Source organism: Castor canadensis, chromosome 2 (genome assembly GCF_047511655.1).
Source record: "Castor canadensis chromosome 2, mCasCan1.hap1v2, whole genome shotgun sequence".
Lineage (NCBI taxonomy): Eukaryota > Metazoa > Chordata > Mammalia > Rodentia > Castoridae > Castor > Castor canadensis.
The window spans coordinates 90,094,549-90,120,904 of NC_133387.1; the positions used below are offsets into that span (position 1 = coordinate 90,094,549).

At 35.8% G+C, this 26,356-nt stretch overlaps 1 protein-coding gene across 3 annotated transcripts in view; it reads left to right on the forward strand.

The window, feature by feature from the left end:
• Window positions 1-26,356, forward strand: part of Itprid1 (ITPR interacting domain containing 1) — a 90,360-nt gene that overhangs the window by 11,503 nt on the left and 52,501 nt on the right. For 2 of the 3 annotated variants that reach the window (XM_074065256.1, XM_074065255.1), the window contains 5 exons: window positions 2,266-2,317; window positions 4,289-4,375; window positions 6,306-6,508; window positions 10,372-10,946; window positions 15,120-15,177. In XM_074065256.1, the coding sequence (XP_073921357.1) occupies window positions 2,286-2,317; window positions 4,289-4,375; window positions 6,306-6,508; window positions 10,372-10,946; window positions 15,120-15,177 (955 nt within the window). In that variant the 5' untranslated portion in view covers window positions 2,266-2,285. Of the gene's footprint in view, window positions 1-2,264; window positions 2,318-4,288; window positions 4,376-6,305; window positions 6,509-10,371; window positions 10,947-15,119; window positions 15,178-26,356 lie in introns of those variants that run through there. The other variant, XM_074065257.1, reaches the window with a different exon arrangement.

The following is a 26,356-nucleotide window of genomic DNA, read 5'->3' on the forward strand; positions in this document are numbered from 1 at the left end:
CATGTGACAACCTCAATCAATTGGCAGTGTGTTTGTGAGTTTGAGAAGCTCTGAGACTGAGTTGAGCTTAGTGAGCAAGTGTGCTGCCGTGGATTAGAAATGCCTGCCTAGAAGAGAAATTTGTCTCTTAAAAAAAATGATAAGTTTTCAAATTCTGGCTTCTGGAGTTGTATTGCAGGTGAAGGAAGAGCTAAATGAAAGACCACATTCCCTAGAATGTTTTATGAAGCAGTTACCTATTTTCATCAAGTAATTGACTTTAGATACACAACTCCAAATTACTATTTTTCACAAAAAATCACTTTTTATTTCAAATGGTCTTCATCTTTATGTGACAACTCTAATCAGATATTGGAGGCTTTCCTGAAGATTTTGAGAGCCTATCAAAGCTCAATGAAAAAGCAATGTCTGCATTGATAGTAGGATCGGGAGTGCTGGCACAGTGGCTGTATCTTCTCTCTGTATTTCAACTGTTATAATAGATTAATGTTTCTTACTCTGTCTGACTTTTGTGGTGACAGAGTTCCAGGGTGTTTTTTTAAATAAGCCATTTACTGTATCTGTGCTCTCAGATATAGTTGTCCATTCTGGGCCTGGTTAAGATTCCTCTGGCCACACACATCTCAAATATGTACCTTCATATGAACCAGTGTTCCTTTTCCACTTAACTGAACCTTTAAAAATCAAAATTACGGATATTTCTTAGCCAGGTATGGTGGTTCATACCTATAATCCCAGGCCTAAGAAGGCCAAAGCAAAAAAAGACCTCTGGAGTTGGAGGTCAGCCTGGACTACCTAGGAACAAAACAAGGGCTGAGGATGTCACTCAGAGGCAGAGTGCGTGCCTCTGGGTTCAATACCCAGTATCACTTAAAAAAGAAAAGAGAAAAATTTTGGTAATTACTATCCACTCTCCATATTTAAAATTCACTGTTAAGTTCATAGACACCATGAAGTCATTCATAGACTCCCTGCCCAGACAAGAATCTTGGCTCCAACTAGAGCCCTTTATTATTTTCAGTATATTCAGTTTTATTCATCTAAAATTTCTCTCAACCTGTATTACCTTCCTAATGGTGAATATCTTCATCTTTTCATAGAACTACAGGGTGGTATCACTTCCCAGTTTTATACTTGTCATACATTTTTACCCAGAACAACCACAAATGGGATTGGTAGACTTGAGAAATGTGTCCATATTCTGCATATTTCCCTTTGTAGATGTTGGCCATGTGTTGTGTCATGACATAGGGTCTGAGTACTGCAATGGCCCCTCTGATGCCAACCCTGTATATGCTCAGGTATTCTGTCCCCAGCGCCACCACCAGGCAAAAGGACCTTCAACACCATTTTTTTTAACATTTACTTGTTTGCTCATGGCTTTCCACATCCTAATATATACATATAAACTCCATTATCTGCTTCCAGATAAACTGCCAGACTTCTGTGGGCAGTACAATGTTTTGAAAAGAAGAAAACAACAACAAACTAAACTAAGCTGTGACATTTTACTGACCATGAGAAATTTATTTAATTTCTCTGAGCCTCAGATTTTCTCTTATTAAGTGGAAAATAATGACTATTTCATGGATTTATTGTTGAGACTGGAGATTGTGCAATGTAACAGGCTTAGCACATTGCCTTGAACAAAGTTGATGCTCAATAAATAGCATAACAATTCTTGTTATAACCAATAGTAAAGGTTGTAATAAATTCCTACATCTGATCATGAGCTCTCTGTCTCAGTTTCCTCACCTGAAGAATAGGTCAAAAGATGGTCAATCAATGCTAAATCTTCCACTTATTCTTCTGCCTACCCCACCCTTGCTCCTCAATCTTATATATAAGAACGTCCCCAAATGTTCTGTGATCCTATCAGATTAGCTCTAGCACTGTGCTTCACACTTGCTATAGCTAACTTTTTTCCTTTTCTTTAATAGCAATATCCCTTTTCCACCCATCAAGTTTTCTCATTCTTAAAAATCTAAGATGAATGCAATTTCCTCCACAAACCATTTGCTCACTTCTCTGTTTGCTACCAACTCCCCTCTTCATTGAGAGAGTACATTTCTTCAAGTGACTGTCACACCATTTAGCCATTAATTATACTGGGTCTTGTTCACTACAGAGGTGTCTCATATTTCATGCCTATTCAACGATGGATATGAAAATTTAGTCTCACATCGACTCATTTGGAAATGAGAAAATCTTCCAAGAGATAAAAGGAAACTAAGTTCATGTCTACTTTTTTGTTTGTTGTTACAGGTTCTTTGCATGAACAAGGAATGGTTCAAATGACTGTGAAAGACTACATGAGGTAGGCAGAGGAACCAGAGTTGCTTCATTCCAATATTTTAGAGCTACATCTTTGATACATGAAATAGTTGTAAAGAAGTTTCTTAATAATACCATGGACTTGGGATCTCATGAAATGTTATTGGCTTAGCCACAATGCCCAGAACATTTTCACTAACCTTGAGAGAAACAGAGTTTCCTTAAATATGATAAAGAACTCAGGAAATGAACTCAACGAATGCTGACTAGGTGGGAAATTTAATTAGAACCTGTACATAAATGACTTTCCACTACAATGAAATTGTTCATGAAAGTTATGTTCTTATTTTCATTTTACCAGTGTTACTAATCATCACGATATTTTCTGGGTAATAATGGCACACAGTATCCAAAGTTATATGGAAAACAGCTAGTCCCTTAATAGAGAAGAGACTGGGTCTCAGGGTGAGACCCATCAAACAGCAACATCATCTGGGAACTTAATAGAAAAGCAAACTCCAAACTCCACTTGAGACATAGTGGATAGAAGATCAGAAGTAGGGTTCAGAACTCTTGTGGGGTTTTTTTTGTTGTTGTTTTGTAAATCCTTCAGATGTGAGGCACACATGCTTATTTAAGGAACACTGGATTAAAGAGCTTTTTGAGGTTAGGGACTCTTCTTCCTGTGCCTTCATCATGCTTGTATTTTTAGGATAATTCCTGCTAGCTGAAAACCAAGTGTACAGTACTCCAACCCTCTTACTCCTACCAAATCACATCCAAACTGCCATTTTTCATGGTTCCCCCTAATAAAGGATTGGTTGTTTTTGTTATTCATGGAATCATAGAGCTCTAGGGGAATGCAGAAATCTTCAGGCAACTCTTTATTTTCTCAAAAAGGAAAATGAGAGCTGGGTTCAGTGACCAGCGGGTATGTCAGTGGCTTTATTAACAGTGAGTATGCATGGATTCTTCTAGACTCAAGGCCAGAGCTGTTTCTGGGTATCTCTCCCAAATATTACAAAATAAGAGATGATCCTCAATCTCAGAATGAAAGCTAAATTATGGAGGGCCTAATACTAAGTAAAGTGAAAAGCTCAATCAAAGGATATTTTTTGCCTTTCCTCTAGACTCCCAGCAAGCTAGATGATCTTTTAAAATGAGAGCACTCTTATTATCCAGAAACTTCTTTCTCAGCTGTAATGAAAAGAAGCAATTAAACAAAGAAGAGGCAGGGTCCAATTGTTCTTACTAAATAAGTTTAGGTCTAAGACAAATTCAGCAGTCCATGGAAGGTAACTTGGTCTTCTTGGGAACATTGGTATCTTCATAATATTATTTGATAAATTCTAATTTTATGCCAATCATCTATTGTATCTTATGATGCTAGATGGGATCCATGATATAGATGAGCTATAAAAACTGAATTGTGTTATAATAGAGTTCCATTCTCTTTGGAAGTGCTTTAAAATGGTTTGCAACACAGCCCTATTGGATAAAGTGTGCTCATTATTTTCAGTAGTAAAGGAGTTTGTTACTGTTGCATATGGATGGCCACAGGTACCCTGGGGACAGCATTCAGAGACTGTTAGTCATGCAATATGAATGCTTCTCCATTGTGAGAATTAACGTGGAGTTGCTCCAATGGCTGTTCACTGTACCTCTTTCATCACGTAATTTTAACTTCTTCCCCAAAGTTGGAGACTAGCAAGGCTGAGTTCCTGAAAGGTCCCCCAATGATTTGCCATCTGTCAAGAATGAGATATTCTGTCACCTTTATAATGAGCACTAGCGGGCACCTAACAAATTCTCACACCTTCAGTAACACAGTACTCTGAAAAGAGGAACAGCCCCTCAGCTGCACACTCTCTCCTTGGAGGTGTGGCCATTACAGGATTATTAGAAGCTAAGAGGAAATGCAAATGTTTGCTCTGGAAGAGAAGGAGTCACAATGACCTACCAAGGATGACAAAAATCAGCATGTCTCATCTTTGGTATTCCCCCTCCCCTGCAGATCTCTGCATCAGTTTTCAGAAACTCCTACCCTATCCAGAGGAACCAGTTTCAATTCTTGCCATTCTACAACAAGTGTACCACAAAGGTATGTGATTTCAAGGCCCTTTTCATCCATAGGAATGATTCTGCACAACAATGAATTTCATGAAATTATAAGTAAGTGCTGGAGGAATACTGCTGAATGGATAAGAGAATGAATAAAGCACTTCAAACTGTGATTTACAAGAACAATATAAAAGAGTCAGTGAAATGGGAAATAGACTAAATATCTGTCAATGGGGAAATGGGCAAAAAAAAAAAAAAAACCTATTGGCCTATCCATTTTATGGAATTCCATACAGTGATTTAAAAAAAAAAAAGTCAGAATTATACAGGTTGTATCTGTAACTATTGGAAATACATATACCATATCTCTACCTATTAGAAAGATCTTTGGATCATATTTTTAGGCAAAAAAACAAGATGCAGAAGAATACATACAATATGTTACTATTTATAAAGGAAACAATGAAATCTACAAAGCATGAATGTAACTACATAGAAAAATGTCTAGAAGTTTACTCAGATTTAGCAGGAAGTGGGTATACTAGTGGGGTTACTGACTAAGAGGACAGAAAGATTTATCTATAATATTATAATCTTGTAAAGGTGATATATTTTATGTATTTCTTGTATAACTATACGTAATTTAAAGGTTAATGATATTTTTATACTGATGTGAAAATATTTAATGGCAAATCAAATGATATTATTGGCCATGAGGCTATCTTGATTTATTAAAGCAGGGACTATCTTTGTTAATTTTTGCTCCTTGTGCCTAGCATTACAGCTCAAAACATGACAGCTGTCCAATAAATATTTGTATAAATTGCTCTAATAACAGTGTGTAAAATGGGGTTAATAGGGTAATAGATTAAATTGATCAATTTAGATTTGTCTCCAGAATTTTTTTTCTCCTTCACCTTCTTTGATGCTAAGCTGCCTATGTCAATGTAAGCAAATGCTTGGAATCCCAGCCTTCAGTTAATTTCAGTGATCAAGATATCTGAGCTAAGCCATTTAAGCCCCTCACCAAGGGTTCCTGGTCTACCTTTTCTCTTGATCAAATCAGGAGGCAGAGCGTCAGAGCTCCATGTCACATTAGAAAGTGTGAATGTCATGCTTGTGGTATGAGTGAGTGGGCCTGCCCATGGGGGTAGGTTACAACAGTAAAATTATCTAAGTGCTATAGTGTTGCGTGTAAAGTAAAGGCAAACAGTCACTTTAACAGAAGAGCAAACCTGGTAAAGACCTTATCGAAAGTTCTTATTCCCAGAAAGTCCATGGGTTTTTAAGCTCAAATCCAAGAGTTTACTAATTAGAACTGGGTTGGTATATATAAATACAATTTCCAGATAACTGTTATCATTTTTAGTGCCAAATGAGAATAGAACAATTTGACAAAAGCATTTCTTATTTCTCAGCCAAGACCAAGGGAAAAAATACAGAACATATTTTAATCCTACTTAAGGACTTAAATTATTTGGAAACACCAATCCATATAGTCTGCATTCAATGACATCCTTAACAGATTTGTGTAGCCGAGGGTGCCCCAAACTGATACTCTATAAAAATATTCTTCTTTGAGACTCCAATTCACAGTTTTGGGTTTTTTTCTTCTGTTTTCTCTCTAGACATCAGTTATCACTTTCTTCTGTTTCCTCTCTTGCCATCAATTATCATTGGTTGTCAATGCACAATTTTTGGCTTCATTCCCCAAGCTTCCTGTCCTGTCTAACCTAACATTTGTCCACTGAGAAAAGAAGCCAGAAAGATAAATTCATGCTCTAGTATGTAAAGCCTTGGATGGGGTGACCATTTATCCTTTAGGTGAGTATATATTAGCCCTAGTGGATATACCATGTTTTGTCTGGCCACGTTCTTTCACTCACTTTCTAGAAAATTGGGTGATTAGAAAAAATGGCTATGGTTAAGTGAGCTATTATTGGATAAGGATATTCATATTTTTATCACAGCATTCCTGAATGGCTGGAATTTTGGGAAAAAGATCCAGTAGAGATTCTCTTGGATCTGGGGTTTGGCGCTGATGAGCCAGACATCTGCACACAAATTCCATCCAGGTTCCTTGGTTGTGGTTCAGCAGCCCGAGGTATCAACATCCATGTTTTTCTTGAAGCTCAGAAGCAGCGAATGGACATTGAGAACCCTAACTTGTATGGTAAGTAAGGACCATCTGCCATTTGCATCCAGCAATGGCAACGAGTCGATGGAGCACCACTTTGTTAGATGGGTTAGGCTAATAGATTGTGAAAAAGTAACTTTCAACCCTCTACTTCTGGGGTTTAAAACAGAAAAGATTTATTTTTTTGATCACTTCACATGTTTGCTGTGCTTTGTATATATTTGGCAGAATGACATATCTACTCCATATTGTCCTCTCTGAATAATTTGCCCCATCCCCACCCCAATCTGGACAGCACTAGTTGCAGTGACAAGGAAAGGGTGATGCAAGTGGAGAACAATACTCAGCTCTTAAATCCTTCTGCTCATAACTCACACACATTTGGTCAGCTCAGATTTCAATGGGTAAAACAAGTTACAAGGCCACACAACTCCAAAAGAAGTGGCATGTACAATCCTGTCATATGCCCAGAAGGAGGAAAACTGAAAATACTATTGAACAGCACTAAAATCTACCATAGTCACACATTCAGGAGGCAGAGAACTGGGATCTCACAGGACTTCCCCCTAGTCACTAGGTGAAACCTGAATTTCCTCATCTGTGGAACTTAGACCACTGCCATGTGTGTGTTGAGCTGCAGTGGTAATTATTAATCTTCCATACCTGCAGATTTGTGGATTAACTATGTCTAATCCTTACAGCTATTGTGCATGCTGCCATATTTCCCTGACTGGTTGTCACTGTACTTTTTTCCTCTGGGATATTTCTAAGGATGTTCTCAGGGTACATGTACCATGTCTGATTGGGGTGGGGAGATGCTTTGAATTGAAGCAGGTTTGTTTACTGCAGGGTTTGTTTAATTTGTGAATGGTATGTTCACAATATGCTCCTTGTGAGGATGTAGGACATCATTTTCTAAATCATTTAAATGTAGAAACTCTCTTGGATCAGCAAAGAACATCTCCATAGGATTCTAGTTGGAGAAAAGACAAAATTTGGTTTCTCAAATTATTTTAAATAAACTGGGTGTGGTAGCTCAAGTCTGTAATCCTAGCTGTTTGAGAGGTAGCAGATCATGATTCAAGACCAGCCCAGGCAAAAAGTTCATGAGACACCATCTCAGCCAATAAAAAGATGAGTGTATTAATACATGCTTGCCATCCAGCTACATGGGGAAACATAAATAGGAGGATCACTGGTCTAGGCCAGCCCAGGGATAAAGCAGACCATATCCCAAAAATTAACCAAAGGAAAAAGGACTGGGGGCATGCTCAAGTGCTTGAGCACCTGCTTATCAAGCCCAAGGCACTGAACTCAACCCCCCAGTGCCACAAAGGAAACTCAAGGATATGAAATGTTTTTCTCAATTATGTGGAGCAGAGCACCTGGCTTTCTCATCTTAGTTTCTTTTTCTCCATTTTCACATAGGTGAAATAGTTCTCAAAATCTCAGCTTTGAGGCTTTTAAAGAAAAGTATGTCAACCTGAAGGTATACAGTACAAAGTTTCTTCACTTTTCAGAAGCAATTAATATTGTTCTTTGATGTCTCCTCTTCCAGGAAGCATAGCAATATAAGTTTTTGATTTATTCTTTATTTCAGGATAATAATAACACTTAATAATATTTGAGTAGTGTTTGAGCTGATCTGTGAAGTAGACATTTTACAAATGAAATTGACCCAGGAATTAGAGAGGAACTATCAGTTGGTCCCTGATCCTGTAACAGCTTGGCCACTCTTATCTTCACTACTTAACACTTATTAGTTCACTTTTGATTCAAGAAAGCTGAGAAGGCCAAATGTAAATTAGGCAATAACAAAGTTACTTGGTTGTTCAAAAGATCAATAGAAAATTATGTGCCTTTCAAAATTAATACAAAAGGCTCAAACTTGAGAGTAAGAATCAATTAGTGCATTGCTCAATTTACCTAAAGGCAAAAATAAAACACTCATCTGAGTGTTTAGACTTGTATTTGGACTTGTATTTTCTGAATTGACTGAACCAATAATGTTGATAGGTTTTTGTCTTAGTTTAAGTGCAAAAACCTAGTATGGGTTGGATGGAAGACAGCCAGAGAAGCTGCACTGTAATTCTTCAATTGTGCCCACTAGCTCACAAAAGAGAATTCCTTTCAAGTAAGCTTAACTTGGAGGGAGGAATGTAATCAGAATTATTTGGAAACATTCAAACCCAAGAGTTCTTATAGATCTTGAAAGAATAGCACAGTTATCTGGGAGAAATACATCATATTTTTTGAAGTAGAAGGTTGACTTGTCAATCCCTTCTACTTTCAGATGAGAGAAACAGTTACATAAAGGACATGCTCAGAGATTAGTTAGTAGCATTGCTTTGATGGTGAAAATGACAGAAGGAAGGACAGCATCTTGACCACCTATGTGGTGCTTGACCATTGCTGGGTCACGTAACCCTGCGTGCAGTCACTGAAGTTGAGAGGAGACTGTGCTATGACAAAAAAAAAAATGCTTTGCTTTTCCATTACTATCATTTTATTAAAATGAGATACCAAATATATATTTGCCAATCTGACAAAAGACTGGCAAAGTGCCCCCAAATTATCCCTTAGTGCATTAGGTCTCCTCCTTATGCTAATTAAATCAGTACTTGCATATATTGCCTGATATTAAAATATTGATGCAAGATCATCCAGAAAGCCTTTCAAGTTGAGAAATTGGTTTGTTTTGAAGGCCAAATGGGTTTTCTCATTAATGACTGTCTTCTCTTGAAAGACTAATGACAGTGTATTCCTTCCTGAGTCCTGCACGTTTACAATCATTATTTTAATAGCCAATACTACATAACATTGTATTTTTACAACTTTGCTTTGATGCACACAACAGAGATGATAGATCCACAAAAGAGTTGTGATTCCCCAGGTGGAAAAAACTGACCATTTACTATGTCTAGCACAGAGCTAAGAGCCATGTATCTATTAACTCACGTACTCTGGGGTCAAACCCAATAGTGATGGTTGAGCTGGGATTTGGATCCAGACCTCCTGACTTCAAACACTGTGATCATTCTACTCTCTGGTGATGGAGATGTTGGAGGTGATGCTGAAATGTCTATGCATGAAGCTGTGGGAAGAGCTGTGGGAAGAACAGTGTTATGGTTTGAATATGAAAATATCCCCCATAGGCTCATGTGTTAAATGCTTGATCCCCACCTGATGGCACTATGTTTTGGGGGTGTGGGTAGAAACTTTAGGAAATGGGACCTACCTAGCTGGAGGAAAGAGGTCACTGTAGGTACTCCTTTGAATGCTATACCTGGTTCCTAGTCCCTTCTCTCTGTTTCCTGTCCACAATAGGTGAATAGCTCTGCCACATGCTCCTATCACTATTATGCTCTGTCTCACCATGGGCCCAGAATCAAGAGAGCCAAGGGTTACGGCCTGCAACTTCTGAAACCATGAGCTAAAATAAATCTTTCTTCCTTTAAATTGTTTATCTTGGGTGTCTGGCCACAGAGATGAAAGTTTGACTGATACAAATACTCAGGCCACTTCATATTGATGATGCTGGCTAGGTTCATTCTTTTCCATTCAGTTTAATGCACATAGGTATATATATTCCCACCATATCCAGAGTTTTTTTAATGCATTAACACATAAACACTACGATCATAATGGATCTATATAATTATATGTACTCAACTGAAAAGGTATTTACTTTCCCTCCAATACAGGGATTTCTCTTTATGTAGGAGAGCCATCTGCATAAAAGCAAAGGGAAAAGTTGAGTTTCTAGAGCTTAAATTCCTTTCTTATCTTGAAAAACCACATGTTTACCCACTCTTTTTGTTTTTACATCATTTACTTCATTAGAGCAGCTCCACTGGAAAGACCCTGTCTAAAATGCTTGTGTTCCTTGTGTTCATCAGGCCGATTCCAACAGCTGGAGATCCTGGACCATATAACAAACGCCTTCTCCTCTTTGCTGAATGATGGTAACACCCTACAGAGCAAAGTTGAAGAGAAAGCTGGAGGAGAGAGTGTGCAAAAAGCTTTGGTGAATGGGGCTAATGAGCATCGAAGAAGAATGAGTAGACTTTTAAGGAGAGCTTCAAAACAGGACATCAGGAGGGACTGTAGCCCACAAGCATCAGAATCTTTCAAAATGCAGAATGGGTTTTCCATCCAATATGCCAATCCAAGGAAGACTGGATCAGACTTACCTGTGGCCTCCATCAGCCACTGCCAACATCATGGGTCTTCTTCTGCAGACCATCAGTGTGTACAAGCCTGTGATGACTTGGCACCTTGTCACCCTCCACGAGCACCTCTGGGCAAGCAATGGTCTTGCTCATCCATGCTGGTCAAGAAGCCCCCTCCTTCCTGTGTGTCTGAGGGATTGGTCAGGGACAGAACTCAGAGGGAGAACTGGATTTACAGGAATAAGCTCAAGAATTTTTCTCATCTTGCGGGTAAAGGACCAGAATCCTTTGAAATGGAGGAGGTCAGTGTTGTACCTATGTGCTTAGCTTCCTCAAGAGAACATCTTTTGTCTTCCAGCTCTTATTGGTCTACTCTATCTTTCATCATCTCATTATTCTAGCTTATTGTTCCAAATTCAGTTTAGTCTCATGCACTTTGAGTCATTCAAGTAGCTTCAGTCAGAAATAAACTAGCATAAAATCAGTTTTTTCCCATTTCTTTTGTCCAACTTTCTCACAATTGAACCTGAGTTATTTCCAACTTTGCTTTTGCTCAGTGTTTTATTATGTGTTTCAGTATGCTTTGTATCTGCTATACAAGTCTCTATGCTTTGCCTTCTTGGAGGGTCGGTTCAACTACTTTCCACTTAGTGACGCTTGTCCTGACAACTCCTGTGTGTTCTCAGAGCCTCCACAAGGGGAGCTTGTGTGCCAGTGGCCTCTCCCCAATTAAGCTTTCAGCAGCCAGAATGTGTTTGGGGAACATTGGTCCCATAGCCTAATCCAGTGCCTTAGATAAAGCAGAAGGAACTGGGATTTCATTTTCATTTTAGGGGTTAGTATTTTATTTGCTAGCATGCTTTGGGATTTATTGATATTCATATAGCTTGACTGCATTTCAAATACATCCTTTGGTCCTTCATTCCCATCTTCTCTCACATTCATTTTCACTCTCATTTCAATGACACCTCCACCCATCCATCTCATTGCTTTTTTTTCTCTCCCCAAATTATATACATGTTCCACTTGTTTCTCTATTCATCATGGAAATTATGATGGGGAGTTAGTTTGGTGAAACTCTGTTGCTTAATATAATTACAAAGGAGCAATTACAAAGTATGAACAAGATTTTGTCCTCTTCATCTAAATTATCCAAAAGCAGGGAAGGATATTTATATGTAAAGTTCAATGTGGGGTCACCCCTCTATTGAGCCCTCTATGTGCCAGGCATAGAGTGACCAGTACAGAAATGGTAACAGAATCTACCTTGAAGGGAGCCACAGAGAGATAGCAAGGATCAGCACAGAGAGCAGTAATATGGAAGGACAGTGGCAGATCCACAGATGATCTTTTAAGTTACTCTGCAGACATGCTTTGGAGTATTCAAGCAGAAAATAAAGGAATTTGTAACCTTCCAGGGGACTGAGAGGATCAACGAATTTATGGGATGTGAGGTTTTAACCTTAAAAGAATAAGATTTACTTAGGTAAATATGCCTATTGGCAGCCTTCCCTGCCCCCCAGGTATAAAAATTTCTTCAAAATATGTACCTATTAATGATCTTAACATTCCATCTATCTATCTAATCTGTCTGCCTTATATAAATAAATTGAAGATGCTTAAAATAATGAATATAAAATAATAACATAAAAATTGCAAAAGAAGAAAAAAAGCAGAACTTTGGTTAAGTGCTCGGATTTGAGGATAAATAGGGTGGTACAAAATAAAATGTTCTCTTTTAACTCAATTTTACAAAGATTATTTAGTTACCAAACAAACAGTTAAATTATTGTAGAAAGTCAAGTCAATGTGCAATTTGTTAGTCAGGCTGGTGCGTTAGCTAGGATCCAAAAAAGAAGTTTCATCAACTGTGGTCTATCATCAAGCCTTGCTAGACTCTACTGTCCCTTAAGTTTCCTCTGCTTCAAATCAGCCCATCTTAGAGGAGAAGTCCTCCACATTCAACTGTGTGTCATCAATATGTGAGAGTGGGGGAGATTGACAAATGTCAAAGTTCAAACAAGAATGTCAGTTCTAGCCTACTCTACTTTCAAATTTTTTTAAATGACAATTATTTGAGGAAAAACTACTTGTTAGTATATATTGGAGGGTGGGGAGAGGAGAAGCAGGGACACCAATTTTTTTTAAAGAAGCCCATGTTTCTTCTGCACACAGGTGATATATGTTGAATAAATGAATGAATGAACAAAGTAACATTAAAAGTATTTGATAATGTTCATTTAGCCTAAGGATGGCTTCTATAGAAAAACAGAATAGTCTGTCAAACTTCATAGCCAACTTTGTTTCTGCTGTACCTTCAACATTTTCCCTGATTTGCATATGTGACAGGCTACATGTGTATGTAAGGCAGAGAGAACTGTAAAAATCACATAGAAGAAACTTGCTACTTAAACTTTGTCTTTACAAAGTTTTCATATTATATATAAAATGTATATCATGTATAAAATATTACTGTATCACTGGGGATTTATGTTTATTTCACTCATACCAGTGAGTGAGCACATGAAGCTTCGGTAGAATGCATCTTAAACAGGAGCCAATGCCAGATTTAATATTTATTTTTCAATGGCAAATATAAAAATGCAATTATGAGAAATGAAGAATATGTGTGAAATTGACAGATTTTCATGGCATTTAAACTATGAACCAATGTACATAAATATTTATCAGAATTTCAGCTATGCTTGGCCTCATTTTCCCTCCAGATCAATCTACAATGCTTTCCCTGAAGTCTTGCTGAAGGCTGCATTTGGTGATAATTGGCTAACATCTCAAAATTATGATTCCAAAGAAAATTGTGCATAGATTTCTAATGCAAAAAAAATCAACATTTTTTGTGTTTAATTTACTTAGTAAAATTGAGTCAGCGCCTTTCTTTTTAAAATCCCAAGCATATGAAATTAATTTGATCTGTGAAGCTCATGAGATTATAAACTCAAAGGAGGCTGCTTCTTTAAACCTACAATAAATAATCTTTATTCTTCTCTCTCACTTGCAGAAGTTACATGTGAGAACATTAACCATATTATTAAATAATTGCAATTGGCATCTTGATTGGATGGAGACTATTTAGAAAGTTATGATTATGTAATTTTTCATTGATTAATACATTTGTCTTAGGTGAAAAGCCCAAGAATACATCTGGTATCTATTTTGAATTCTCAGGCTTTTTTCTTTTGTTTTTTTACTAGATAAATATGTTCTTTATAAATTTACTAAATGAGTTTTTCTCCATACTAATGGTCATAAGAAGATAGTTTTCTTATTATTACACTTGAAATTTTTATGGTGCATATGGTTTTAGCTACCAAAACCAGTAAAATAATGCTCAAAGTATGTCTATTTAATTACACATGTAAGGTAATACATTCAAAACAAAGATGAGGGGTTGAAAGGAAGACTAATCTTTTCTCTTAGGACCTTACTGAGCTGTGCTCTCATGGGTCTCTATTCCTGGGTTGAAGGTTTTTGGCCAAATGTAGCATAATGTTCAAAATATTCATGTCATTTGATTTGGCTTTCAGTATTCAGGCATCACTATCAAATAAATATGACATATAGAATTAGATGTATGTACAAATATATTCATCTCAACATTATTTATAATTGGAAGATTTTGAAAACATTTCCAAAAGTAGGAGAATTATTAAATGAACCTTAAAAGACCTTCAAAATATGACCTATGATAGTCATTTAAAGATGGTGTTTTTAAGGAAACTTTAAGATGAGGTGTAAAAAAACTTTTTAGTATCATTAGTTTGACAACAAAACTATCTATCCAGAGCAAGTGATGAAAAAGGAAATTTGCAAAGAAAGACTTCAAAATTCAAAATGTTAACCAGTAACTATCTTTTAACCTTTTTTCATTTGGCAAGTTTCTACAGTAAGCTTTGTTACTATTTTTAAAGTAATATTTATTATTTTGCCTTAATAATAGTCTCATTCTCTTTTTAAAAGTAGTTTTATATTGTCATTAACAGAGTACTGCTTATGCATTTACAAAATTTCAAGCATAAATTCCGCTCTAGCAATTTGAAATTAAATTTTCTTTCATCTAAGTACTATGTTACTACACAGTGAATTTTCTGAGTTGCTTTCCATAAGTTAATGAGCCCATAATTAGCTTGCTTTCTACCAATATATTCAACATTTTTTGGTGGCATAAAAAGAATCTAGCATAATAATATCATTATTTAAATTTAGCTCAAATGTGCATCTTTCAGGAAGAACATTGATCCTCTGACCTAAAAGTGATTTTCCCCTTTCTAAATTCCATTAATTCTTTGACTCTTCATCGTGGTGGCCTTGACCTTGCTACCTCCTCCCTATAGACTGTAAGCTATTTGAGTTCATGGTCTTATCAGTTGCCAATAGACATTCATTGTATGTTTATTAAGTGAGGTGAATGTTTTTGAAAAATTCTCTAATGCAATGAATGCCTTTTAATGTCATAGGTCCAAAGCTTCGAAGAAGAGACTGGTAACCCCCTCGACATGGCTTCAGGAACTGCAGGTAGGAACTCATCAAGGGGTGTGCTTTCATTTGCACTCTTCCAGAAAAAGAATTAAATAACAATGCCTTTACTTTCTTAAATTGTCTCCACAAGTTGCCCTACATTCCTGCATCATTCTAGATGGTAAAAGCCATCTGAGATGGTAAATATGCTTACCAGGACAAGTACAGTATTCCTGGGGTTAATGGAATTTTAGGTTTATCTAACACTAACTCTGTATGATCTGATGACCAGAGTAGAATGGATTCTGTATAGGACTAGACTAACTGAGAAGTAAGGACTAATAATTCCTACTCCTATTGGGCTTAATGTTGCACAAGTCCTATCATTTTATTGGACCTCAGTTTTTCCATCTGTAATAAAGAGTTAAGTGCAGGTAATTGTTATCTTCATGGCACTTAAATTCCAAATTTTGCTTGACCTTGATATCTAACACAGAGTAAGCTCACCTCTATCGTCTTAGATAACAGAGAAGGAGCTTTTCTTCACTTCTGGTTCTTATTCTCCTATGCACTTATCGTAGTGACTCAGCATGTCCATGATCCTTTAATGGAGCTAAAAGTAGGCAGAGATTAGTCAAGCTAAGTAGAGCAGATGAAGCTAGTGCATTTCCTGGAAGAAAATATGCAAATTTTTAATGTAATTTAGCATGGTGTCAAACACATCTTTTTCATTACTAAGTGTATGTATGGGTCTCATTTTGCTAAATGCTGTTTGGAAATTATGCATTAGTAATTATAGGGTCCTGCTGATTACATAAATTGTTATTCTGCTCTTCTAAGTAATTACCACATAACCTGCATTGAGGTTTATAAGACAAAAATAAGCATCTGTTTTCCATCTAATTGAATGCTTCTCAATGAAGCTGGAGGTCCCCTTGTAAATAGGAACCACCTTCCTTGACATTTAATTAAGAGGTCTACTGATATCATGTAAGCCATCCCAATTACCCCAAAATAAGTTGGGAAGTTAGGCAAATTGTGACAGTAATATAAGATAGGTGATGGCTTACCTAATGGAGAGAATCCAGAAACAAATGGAATTTTATTGCTTTTAGAAATACTATTGTTGCCAGGCACCAGTGGCTCCTGCCTGTAATCCTCGCTACTTGAGAGGTTGAGATTGGGAGGATTGTAGTTTAAGGCCAGCCTGGGCAAATAGTTCACAAGACTTAATTTCTAAAATAACCAGAGCAAAATGGACTGAAGGTGTGGTTCAACAGTAGAGTTTCTTCTATACAAGAGTGAAGCCCTGAGTTAAAATCCCAGTCCCACCAAAACCCAGTGAGTGTGGTGATACATGCCTGTAATCCCATTTGAAGAGGTAGAATCATAGGTTCAGACCCAGCCTGGGCTACATAGTAAAACCCTGCCTCAAAAATACTAAAAATTTAGAGTTGCTAACTTAAAAAAAAAAAAAGACTGAAAATAAATGAGTATAATTGGTTGAATTAATGAAGAAAGAGGAAAATTTTATATATATATATGAATATATATACATATAAATATATATATATTTACCTTGAGATACATAAATAAGTTCAATATGGTGCATTTTTTTACTCAAAATTCAAAAGGTAACTTCATTTGAAAGGACTGTCTTGACCCACAGAATATGGAAGAAGTTATGCTGCCCTAGTATTAGGACACTGGCTGATGCTTCTTAATCTACTGGCTGCTTTCTGGCACTTGGGATGTCTGTTCTTGGGAACAAATGCCTCTGGGAGCCCATTCTGGGAGAAACCCCAGCTACATGGGGAAGCCTCATGCACTCTGGTGGACAGCACCGAACGAACTCCTGTGGAAGACACCATCCTTGACAACATCCAGCTCAGTCAACTTTTTTTGTTGTTGTCGTTCGGTACTGGGGTTTGAACTCACAGCTTTGCACTTGCTAGGCAGGTGTTCTACCACTTGATTCCATGTCTCTAGCCATTTTTTCCTCTGGTTGTTTTTGCAATAGGGTCTTGCTTTTGGCCCAGGCAGGCCTGTATTACAATTCTTCTATTTTATATTTCCTACCATAGCTAGGATAATAGGTGCGTGCCCATGCCCAGTTTCTTTCTGTTGAGATGGTGTCTCATGAACGTTTTTCCCCAGGCTGGCCTAGAATTGTGATCCTCCTGATCTTAGCCTCCAGTGTAGCTGAGCTGACAGGTATGCTCCACTATGCCCAGATATTGGTTGAGATGGGGGTCTTGTGAATTTTTTCCTCAGGCTGGACTAAATAGCAATCCTCTCCATCTCAGCCTCCTAAGTAGCTAGGGTTACAGGCATGAGACACCAGCACAATTTTTGAGATGACTGTAATCCAGAAACTAGAAAACTAGAATCTAAGTAACAACCACACAGCTGAGCAAGCCAACTCACAGAATCATGGGAGGTGATAGTCAATAGTTTTGTGTATGTGTGTGTGTGTGAAATTGTTGTGTGTATGTGTCTGTGTGGATTGTTTAAAGCCACACCTTACACACAAAAAGATGATGACACATGATGTTCCATTATAAATATCTTTAAAATTTAGTTAAAAACACTTAAGACTACATTGCTTTTATTCATGTACAATATTCTGAATATTAGCAAAAAAGTATGTTTAATCATTTTGTACATGAGTTTGAGCAAACTGACTTACAGAAGATGGAAACAAAAGCCACAAATCACCCCTCAGTCCCTGAAAAATCATCACTGAAATGATAAAGTAAGATAAAGAGAAGAAGAAAATATATAAAAATGTCATTTAAAGGGGAAAAATTATGTCATTTATGTTCCAGACCCCTCAAGGAATGTGCAGGAAACATTTTGAATGAAGTTGTAGATAGTTCTAGAGGAAGTGCTCATCTTGGGATTAAAGGAGTATATCAACACATCAATGTCAAACTTTCCAAATGAATCTCTCTTAACTGTCAAATCAAACATACATGTCCTATCACCTTATAAAATGAGAAAACACGAAAAAATACTGCAAGATTTAGCACCTCATAATCAGAGCTTATTCAGAAGAAATGCCCACCAATTAAAGAATGACTACAAAGAAACATCAGAAGTCCTTGGAAAAGCATGTTCTGAGTGACATGAATGAGGACATTGTGTCTCTTAAAAAGAACTGTCTCCAGTGAGTAGAAGATTCCTTTCAGCTACAATACACAATGTGTGATCCTGTTTCTCATAATGAGTAAGAAATTCCCCATAGACAAACTCTCCCACAGGTAGCTATAAACTCTGGACAAAATATTTTTAAAACTCTTACCTAAAGACATGAGAGAATACACAAGAGCAGTGGAAAGGGTTTTAACACTTGGAAGAAAAGACTAGCATAGTAACAGAATGAATAGTGAAAAAAAAACTAAAAAGTAGGAGACATATGAGAAATTATTTAAGAACTGAGAGGAAAAAGCAAAAGAAATGAGTGCTATAAGCAAAATATCAAGGAAGACAGATCCAGGAAATACTGTGTAGATGTAACAGGTGGCCTGGAGTTAGGCTCATTCTTTCTTTGACTGAAGTTCTAAAAAAATAAAGGTGTACATCAGATATAAATTCAATATACCAAATCTGCAGATGCAGTCATTCTAAGGAAAGGTTGAAAACTAGTTCAACAACTCTTAAACCTTTCAGCTCACCATGGGTATAGAGAGAGGCCATATTGCAGAGAGTGAGCAGATAGACAAAGAGGGTTCATTGGTAACATTGCTGCCCTGATGTGTTTCCTATTCCAACCTGTGCAGGACTGGGTATATTAAACTTTGAACCCCAGGCAGTAAGAGGCCTTCAAAGAGATCACTCATAGATCAGTTTCATTTAACAAACTGATGCAGTGTGACAAGTACTGGTCCATACACTTTACATGTGTTACTTCATTCAATCCTCAAAATCAACTTTTGGAGTAGGCACTATTTATTTTTGTGGTACTGTCAACTGAACTCAGAACTTTGCACTTGCTAGCAAATACTCTACCACTTGAGCTACACCCCTCACTCCCTTTTGCTTTAGTTGTTTTTCAGACAGTCTGGCTTACTTTTTTGCGCTGGCTGACTTCCAACCATGGCCCTCCTGTTTCCACATCCCAAGTATCTAGGATTACAAGCATGTACCACCATCCCTGGTCCTGAGGCAGTATTATTATTGCATTTGTTAGATAAGGAAATTGAATCACAGAAGCTTGCCCCAGTCATATAGATAGTAAAAAGTGGTGCCCAGTTTCAAATTAAAACCTCTGAACTCTGTTGTACTGCACAGGTGTCTTTGAAATGATTCCATATAATTGGGAGACACAGGGCTCATACATGAGAACATCAGCAGACTGTGGACAGGTTTCTGACTCCAAGACAAGAGTTGGAAAGCAAGAGAAGAGCTGCCCATGGTATTTGAATATATTTTTCCAGTTATTCATCTCTACGGTTGATGGAGGGTCATAGTTTGACAGACTTGTTTTTCTTTCTTGGTAATTTGAAATTTATTGTATCTAATATTTGATGACAATAAACATAGAGAACAGCCATCTGACAGAACTATTGTGCCTGTACTGTGTAATATTTACAGCCAACCTAAATGCTGGTGAATTGACAGACAACCAGGGAGAGAATTCTGGGCTCATAATAAATTAGAAATGTGAAACTGAACATGTTGATAGTAAAATATAGTTGTTGAGAGGTGGTCTTTGGAAAGTTTGTAGAAAAGGTGGAGGAAGAGTATGGACTTTTTCCAAAATAAAAATCTGATGATACATTCAAACTGGGTAGCTGAAGAATGGTGTCCACACAAGTATGAGCAAGAATGAAAACCTAACAATGAATGATACCAAAGGCTCAGTTTAGAAACATGAGGGTGACATTGCCACTGTTAAGACTGTTGGGCAGGGAAGGGAATTATACCTCTGACCTAGAGTAAATAGCTCTATGTAAAGTTATGGCTTTTGGTAGAAGGAGGCAGCTAAGCTGTGGATGATCTAGCTGGGAGGCAGGTGGGAAAATAAATATTTCAAACTCCCTTTCTTCCTATCCTAAAATCTCCAGTGACCAAATCCAAGATGAAGTCAGAGATCAAGGAATGTCATGATGTCATCACATAGGCACACAGAGAGCAAAGTGGAGAAGGGAGACTGAATCTTTAGGGGCACAAAGAACATGCCTATCCTTGCTTGATGGAAAGCAGGAAATGTCCTGAATAAAGGTAATGGATTGAGAAAGAGATAAAAGTATGGAAAGGTAGATAGATGACAGCTAGATAGCAGATAGATAGACAGATAGATAGATAGATAGATAGATAGATAGATAGATAGTACAGGAGAGGTGATCTAATTCTTTATCATTTGTAGTGGAACCAAATAGACCTGACTCAAATTCTGGCTAGTTTCATTATTTATGTGTAATTTGGAGCAAGTCAATTTACTTCTCTAATCCTCATTTCCTCAAAACTAAAAGAATAGCAATCTACTTTACAGAGTTGTGAAGATCAAATGAGAAAGAGAAGAATAGAACAAAGTCTGAAACATATTAATTACTTAACAATACATTGTTGTTATTAAGTTAATAAATCGAGAGCCAGTGATAACAGTATATTACTTTGAAATAAACTACATGACTAGAAGAATCTCAAATGGAATGGATTAAAGGTAGTTTCCTTTGGGAAATTTCTTTTCATTACATGAGCTTTTAGAACTATCTGATTTTTATGTGTTTATTATGCTTTGATAAAATAAATATTGCAACAAAAATGTTTTTATTAAGTCCAGGAATATCAGTGAAATGAGAAAACCTAAAGTAAAATGTATAAAATAGAAGGATACAGCAGAGCAAAGGGCAACCCACAAATTTCCAGACAGATAAGTACAGATTACTCACAAAGAGGAAGAAGAAAACATCTTAGTAACACTAAATGGCAGATGAGAATAAACTAGTATGCTATAAAAATGGGAAAATGTGAACCAAAGATTTTGCGTCTGTCCATATTCTTCTCTGTTTGCAAGAAATGCATAAAGTTATTTTCAAAGATGAGAGGGCTCACCAAGTGTGTCTCCTACAGTCCCTCAAGGACAATGTATTCAAAGCAGTGAGGGCATAGATGTCCATGAACCCCGGAAGCAAATTCCAGGCTACAAGGATTCCAATTCCACAGTCTAGCAACAGCCAGCTAAGGAACTTTAGACAAATTACCCCATCTCTATGCTTCTGTTCCTCATCTAAAGAAAATAAAAACTGGCTTAGTAACAGCATCTACCTCATGGTATTATTTAAAAGATTATATATGTGAAGCTCAGTTTATCATCTCTTTATTACTCCTATAATTAAATGTTGCTCACAGTAAAGTACTCTAGAATAATTAAAATAGAATATGGTGGATCTCAAGTAATGAGATCAACAAAGTATGCAGTTAAAGTTTACTTATTGTTGAAACTTTTGAGACAAGTAAAATGTTATAACAATTATAAAATAGGACTTAGTTAAACTCTAGTTTATTATAGCAAACTTACCAAGGAAGTTTAACTGTGAAAGCTTGGACATGAGATAAGAGAGAAATAAAGATAAAACCTAATTAAGAGCTAGAATATTTGTCTAATATTGTTTACTTTAGAGCAGAAGAAAATACTAAAAATCAAAAAGTTAAAGTTAATCAAAATTATAAAATTCATGTAAGAATTAGCAGCCATGAATCCTTACATACAAAGTGCTTTAATATCTAATATATAAAAGCAGACCTCATCAATATGTAAAAAAAAGTTCCCTCCAAATCAGTGAGAATGACAAGAAGATCTTATTAGATTAATGAGGAAAGGAAATACATGTGAAGTCTTAAGAAAGAAATATAAAAATTCAACAAAAATGGTAAAACACAATCACCCTCACCTTTTTACCAGTCACATTAGAAAATATTTAAAGGTTTAATAATACAGAGGGATAGTAGAAATGTGAAACAGGCTCTGGGCGACTATTGATAGGAAGTTAAATTGTCATAATGACTAAAGTGTGACCTGTCAATACCTCACTATTTTAAATGCATACAGCTTTTGATGCAATTATTTCAATTCTGGGATTTAACCTACTAATATACTCCATTGTACACACAAGAATTTTTATTGCAATAAAGTTCATTGTAACAAACAAACTAGAGACAGCCTACATATCCCAAAACATAATCTGCTTTAAGAAATTATAGTACATCATCACCTTAAAAACTATTCCTTGCAATTCTGAAAACAAGGAAGAGTTTTATGTATTAGTATGTAAAATTCTTTCAGACACAGAGCTGTTAAATGAGAAAAAATCATCATGCAAAAGATTCTATAATGCACTCTTTTGAATTAAAAGCATATTTCTATTTGGAAAGTATTTCTATTGAAAGTATATTTCTAAAACTATACAGCAAAAAATTTTGAAAATGCCATAGGAAATGAACACAATATAAACAGGAGAGTTTAACATTTACAGATGAAGAATGAATAACAAAAAGACATTAATATTATAATTGGTAACATGAACTTAATACAAAAGTATTGAAATGAGTATTCTTTGAGAGTACTCTTAGAATATTTATTAAAATCCAACAGCTTATAAATGCAAAGATTCTCTCATTGATTGCTTACATACACACAAAGTATAGACCACTTTTTCACAGACATAAATGCAGTGCAGAAACATTTGAATTAAATAATAATAGGAAAAGCAACACTTTCCAGCCCAAAATATATAAAACAGAGTAACAGTACTTGAGGGTGGGTCTTCCATTCTAAATAAAAGTGCAGAAAAGTATAAGTTAAAACTATGAGTTCAGGTAATATAAATAACAGTGATAAAGACATTTCATGTAGAATAGCAAAGTTGTACCAAAAGAAGTAATCTAAGGCAAATTCATAGCATTAATTGCTTTCTTTTTCAAACAAGAAAAAAAGCTAAAGTAAATTATTTGTCTCAAGAAGTCATCATGAAAATGATAAAATAACCATAATTAGAAATTAGAGATTAATAAATAAAAATTAGTAAGGTGGAAAGAATAAACAACTGAGCTGATCAATAAAAATTACAAGCACTAATTTTTTACAGGAAAAAAGGTAAAGCTTTCAAGAAATAAAAGACAAAAAGGCACTGAAACAAAATTTTAAAAAATAAATTGAGAGAAAAGAAATACAAACACTGATACAGAAAATAAATGAAACCACATACAAAACCTACTTTTAAACTACAAAGGAAGAAAAGTGCGATTAGCATAACTAAAACCAGAGATGATTACTATGGATTCTATTTAAAAAAATGTGTGTTGTACATTTTATAATTTCTTTATATCTATAAAAATTTGTGTTTATGAATAGAATAACATAAATTTTATTGTCTTTTCTATATTTTAAATGCTACATTGGCATTATATTACTACTATTTATATTATCTATTACTAAAATTAGCAAAATAACATAAAAGATAAGCTAAATAAGGAAATTTAGTACTGTAGCATACTCATGATAAAATCACGTACAGTAATGATAATAATAAACAAGATATTTTATCCTTATAGATAAATATTACAAATATAATGTGGGGATAAATCATAATTGGTACTTATTATATACATATATCAACCTTTGTGATATTTATTGAGTTCTAATAATACACATGAAAAATAAAACCACACAAATATGTAAGTGAAAATATAAACTTCAAATTCAGGCTCCTGGTTAATTCTAGAAGGAAGGAAATGAGATCAGAGAATTGAGCCTAGGACTTTTATTATATCTATAATGTTTCCTTTATAAAAAATTTTGAATTAACTATAACAAAGCGTTAGACCTTAATAGAGCTGTTGGGTGGTTATAAGGAGCAGATATTCGCTGTGATATTTTTCTATACTTTCTATGTGTTTGAAAGATTTTCAAATATATTACAAAAGATTGTAATGAAAATTTAAAATGTCAGAAGAAATTCACTAAATAAGAAGTATATAAGTGAGCAGTTTTCAAACTTGGTTATAATCTAAGAAATACAAATTAAAATTACACTCAAATGAGTTATTAAACTGGTCAAGGTTTCAGAGTTCATGTAATTTAATGTTGGCAAGGAAACCCATAGAACAATGTGTATCAGAAACTTTCCACTGTACTTGCCTCCTGATTTGTGTGTACTCTAGAAAATTATTCTGTTATTATGAAAAATGTATGTGAATAATTGGAGTTAATCTAAATATTCCCAAATGAGGACTGTTTAAATAATGATACATAAAATGTAGCATTGGGCAATCATTAAAAATGACAACATAGGCTGAGTGGCTCAAGTGGTAGAGGGCTTGTCTTTCAAGTGTGAGGCCCTGAGTTCAACCCCATTACTGCTAGACAGAGAGAGGGAGTGGAGGGCAGGGAGAAGGAGAGGGAAATTAATTGCTCTTTCATGATACAGTGGTTAAAGATATACACACAAAAAAATCATCAAATATATGTTCCTACAGAAAAATATCTCAAGCCTCTGAGATAAAATCCATATAGCATCTGTATAACATACATAAAAATTTCATATGAGATAAGCTACAATTAATACTTTGGTGATGGTCTGATGGTAGTGTCAGGTAAACATATTTTTCTTTCTTCCTTTTACATTTTGTAATGGAAACTTACTGTTTCCAGCCCTCACTCCTCCCACAGAAAATAGAAAGAGATAGATGATAGATTCCAGTGCTGAAAATGGCAATCTTTGCTGATAGGATTGGTTTTTCTTTCTTTTGCTTATCTGTATCTTCCTATTCATCCAAAACAGAATAAATAATAATTCAGAAAATGTTAGCGTTTGCAAATTGAGTATTTTTGAGGATCTGGTAAGAGTAAATTATGGAGATTTTGCTAATAAGATTTTTTCTTCAAAGCAGATTTAGGAAAGGTAACTTTGAATGTGTATCTTTTATATCCTATCTCTTGGTTGGCCTTCCTCATCACTTACCACTAAGTGCTAGACTCTGTGTACCTTCTCTGTCTCTGTTTCTCATCTTTTGATGTTATTTCAAAGGGGCTGAGGTACTAATTAGAACTCCATTCTCCTTTCTTAGGCAGATAAATTACTCAGCCCCTGCTTCTCTTCCTCTTCCCTTTCGCTGTCACTTGATAAATGACTCCTTTACTGGTCTCACCTGGAGAAACTGTAACTATTTGCCTACTTCTGTTATGCTAAATTGTGATCCACTTGGGAGTAAGATCTTTGTCTTATATACCTAGCATTCCCAATCTAGCATGGTGCCATACTCATAAAGAAGCCTTCTAATATGCAGGCCACCTCCCCACATTGGTCACATTCCATATGGGCTTCTCTCATCTTGCCCACCTCCTATTTTTGCGGAGATGAGAATTGAACTTATGGTTTTATGCATGCTAGGTTCTACTACTGACCACCAGCCCACAATACTCATTCTAATTCACCACAGGGCTTTAACTTTTCAACAGCATGTCATATGCAGAGCACTAATGACTATTCTCAAAATATATTACATAGTATTTTCATGACATGAAATTCAATACAACCATCCCTCAGTATGTGTGGGGGATTAGTTCCAGGACTCTATGGATACCAAATTTCATAGAAGCTCCAGTCCCTTATAGAAATGGTGTAGTATTTTCATATAACTAGCAAACCTCCTTTCATATACATTAAGTCATCTCTAGATTACTTATAATACCTCGTACAATTTAAATGCTATGTATTGTTGTATTATGTTTTTCCAGTATTTTTCATCCATGGTTGGTTGAATCTGCAAACATGGAACCAATGAATATAGAAGGTCGGCTGTATTTATAAATAAGGAATGTATTCAATTATATATTCCTTCCAAATCCATGAATTGGTGCTTTATGTTTGCATTTGCATTTAGCCCTCAGCAATGTAGACTTATATATTTCAGTTTTACATTTATTCTAGCAGGTTTACTTGAATATACATGGAGTGTGTTGTTTAATTATATATTCTAGACAAATTACAGTTATTATTAGGGAATAATCAATTGTTAACATATTAATAATTTACATTGATACATAGATTTTCAGTATCCTGAGCAGTTTCAGTTACATCGCTTAATACAATCATCACACTACTGTTTCCCTTTTAGAGATTACACATCAGTGGATTAACTAACTTGCCTAAATTTACACAGCTGGCAAAGAGGAGGACCAAAATTCAAGCCAGGATCTTTCGAATTCAAATCTAGTCCTCTTTCCATC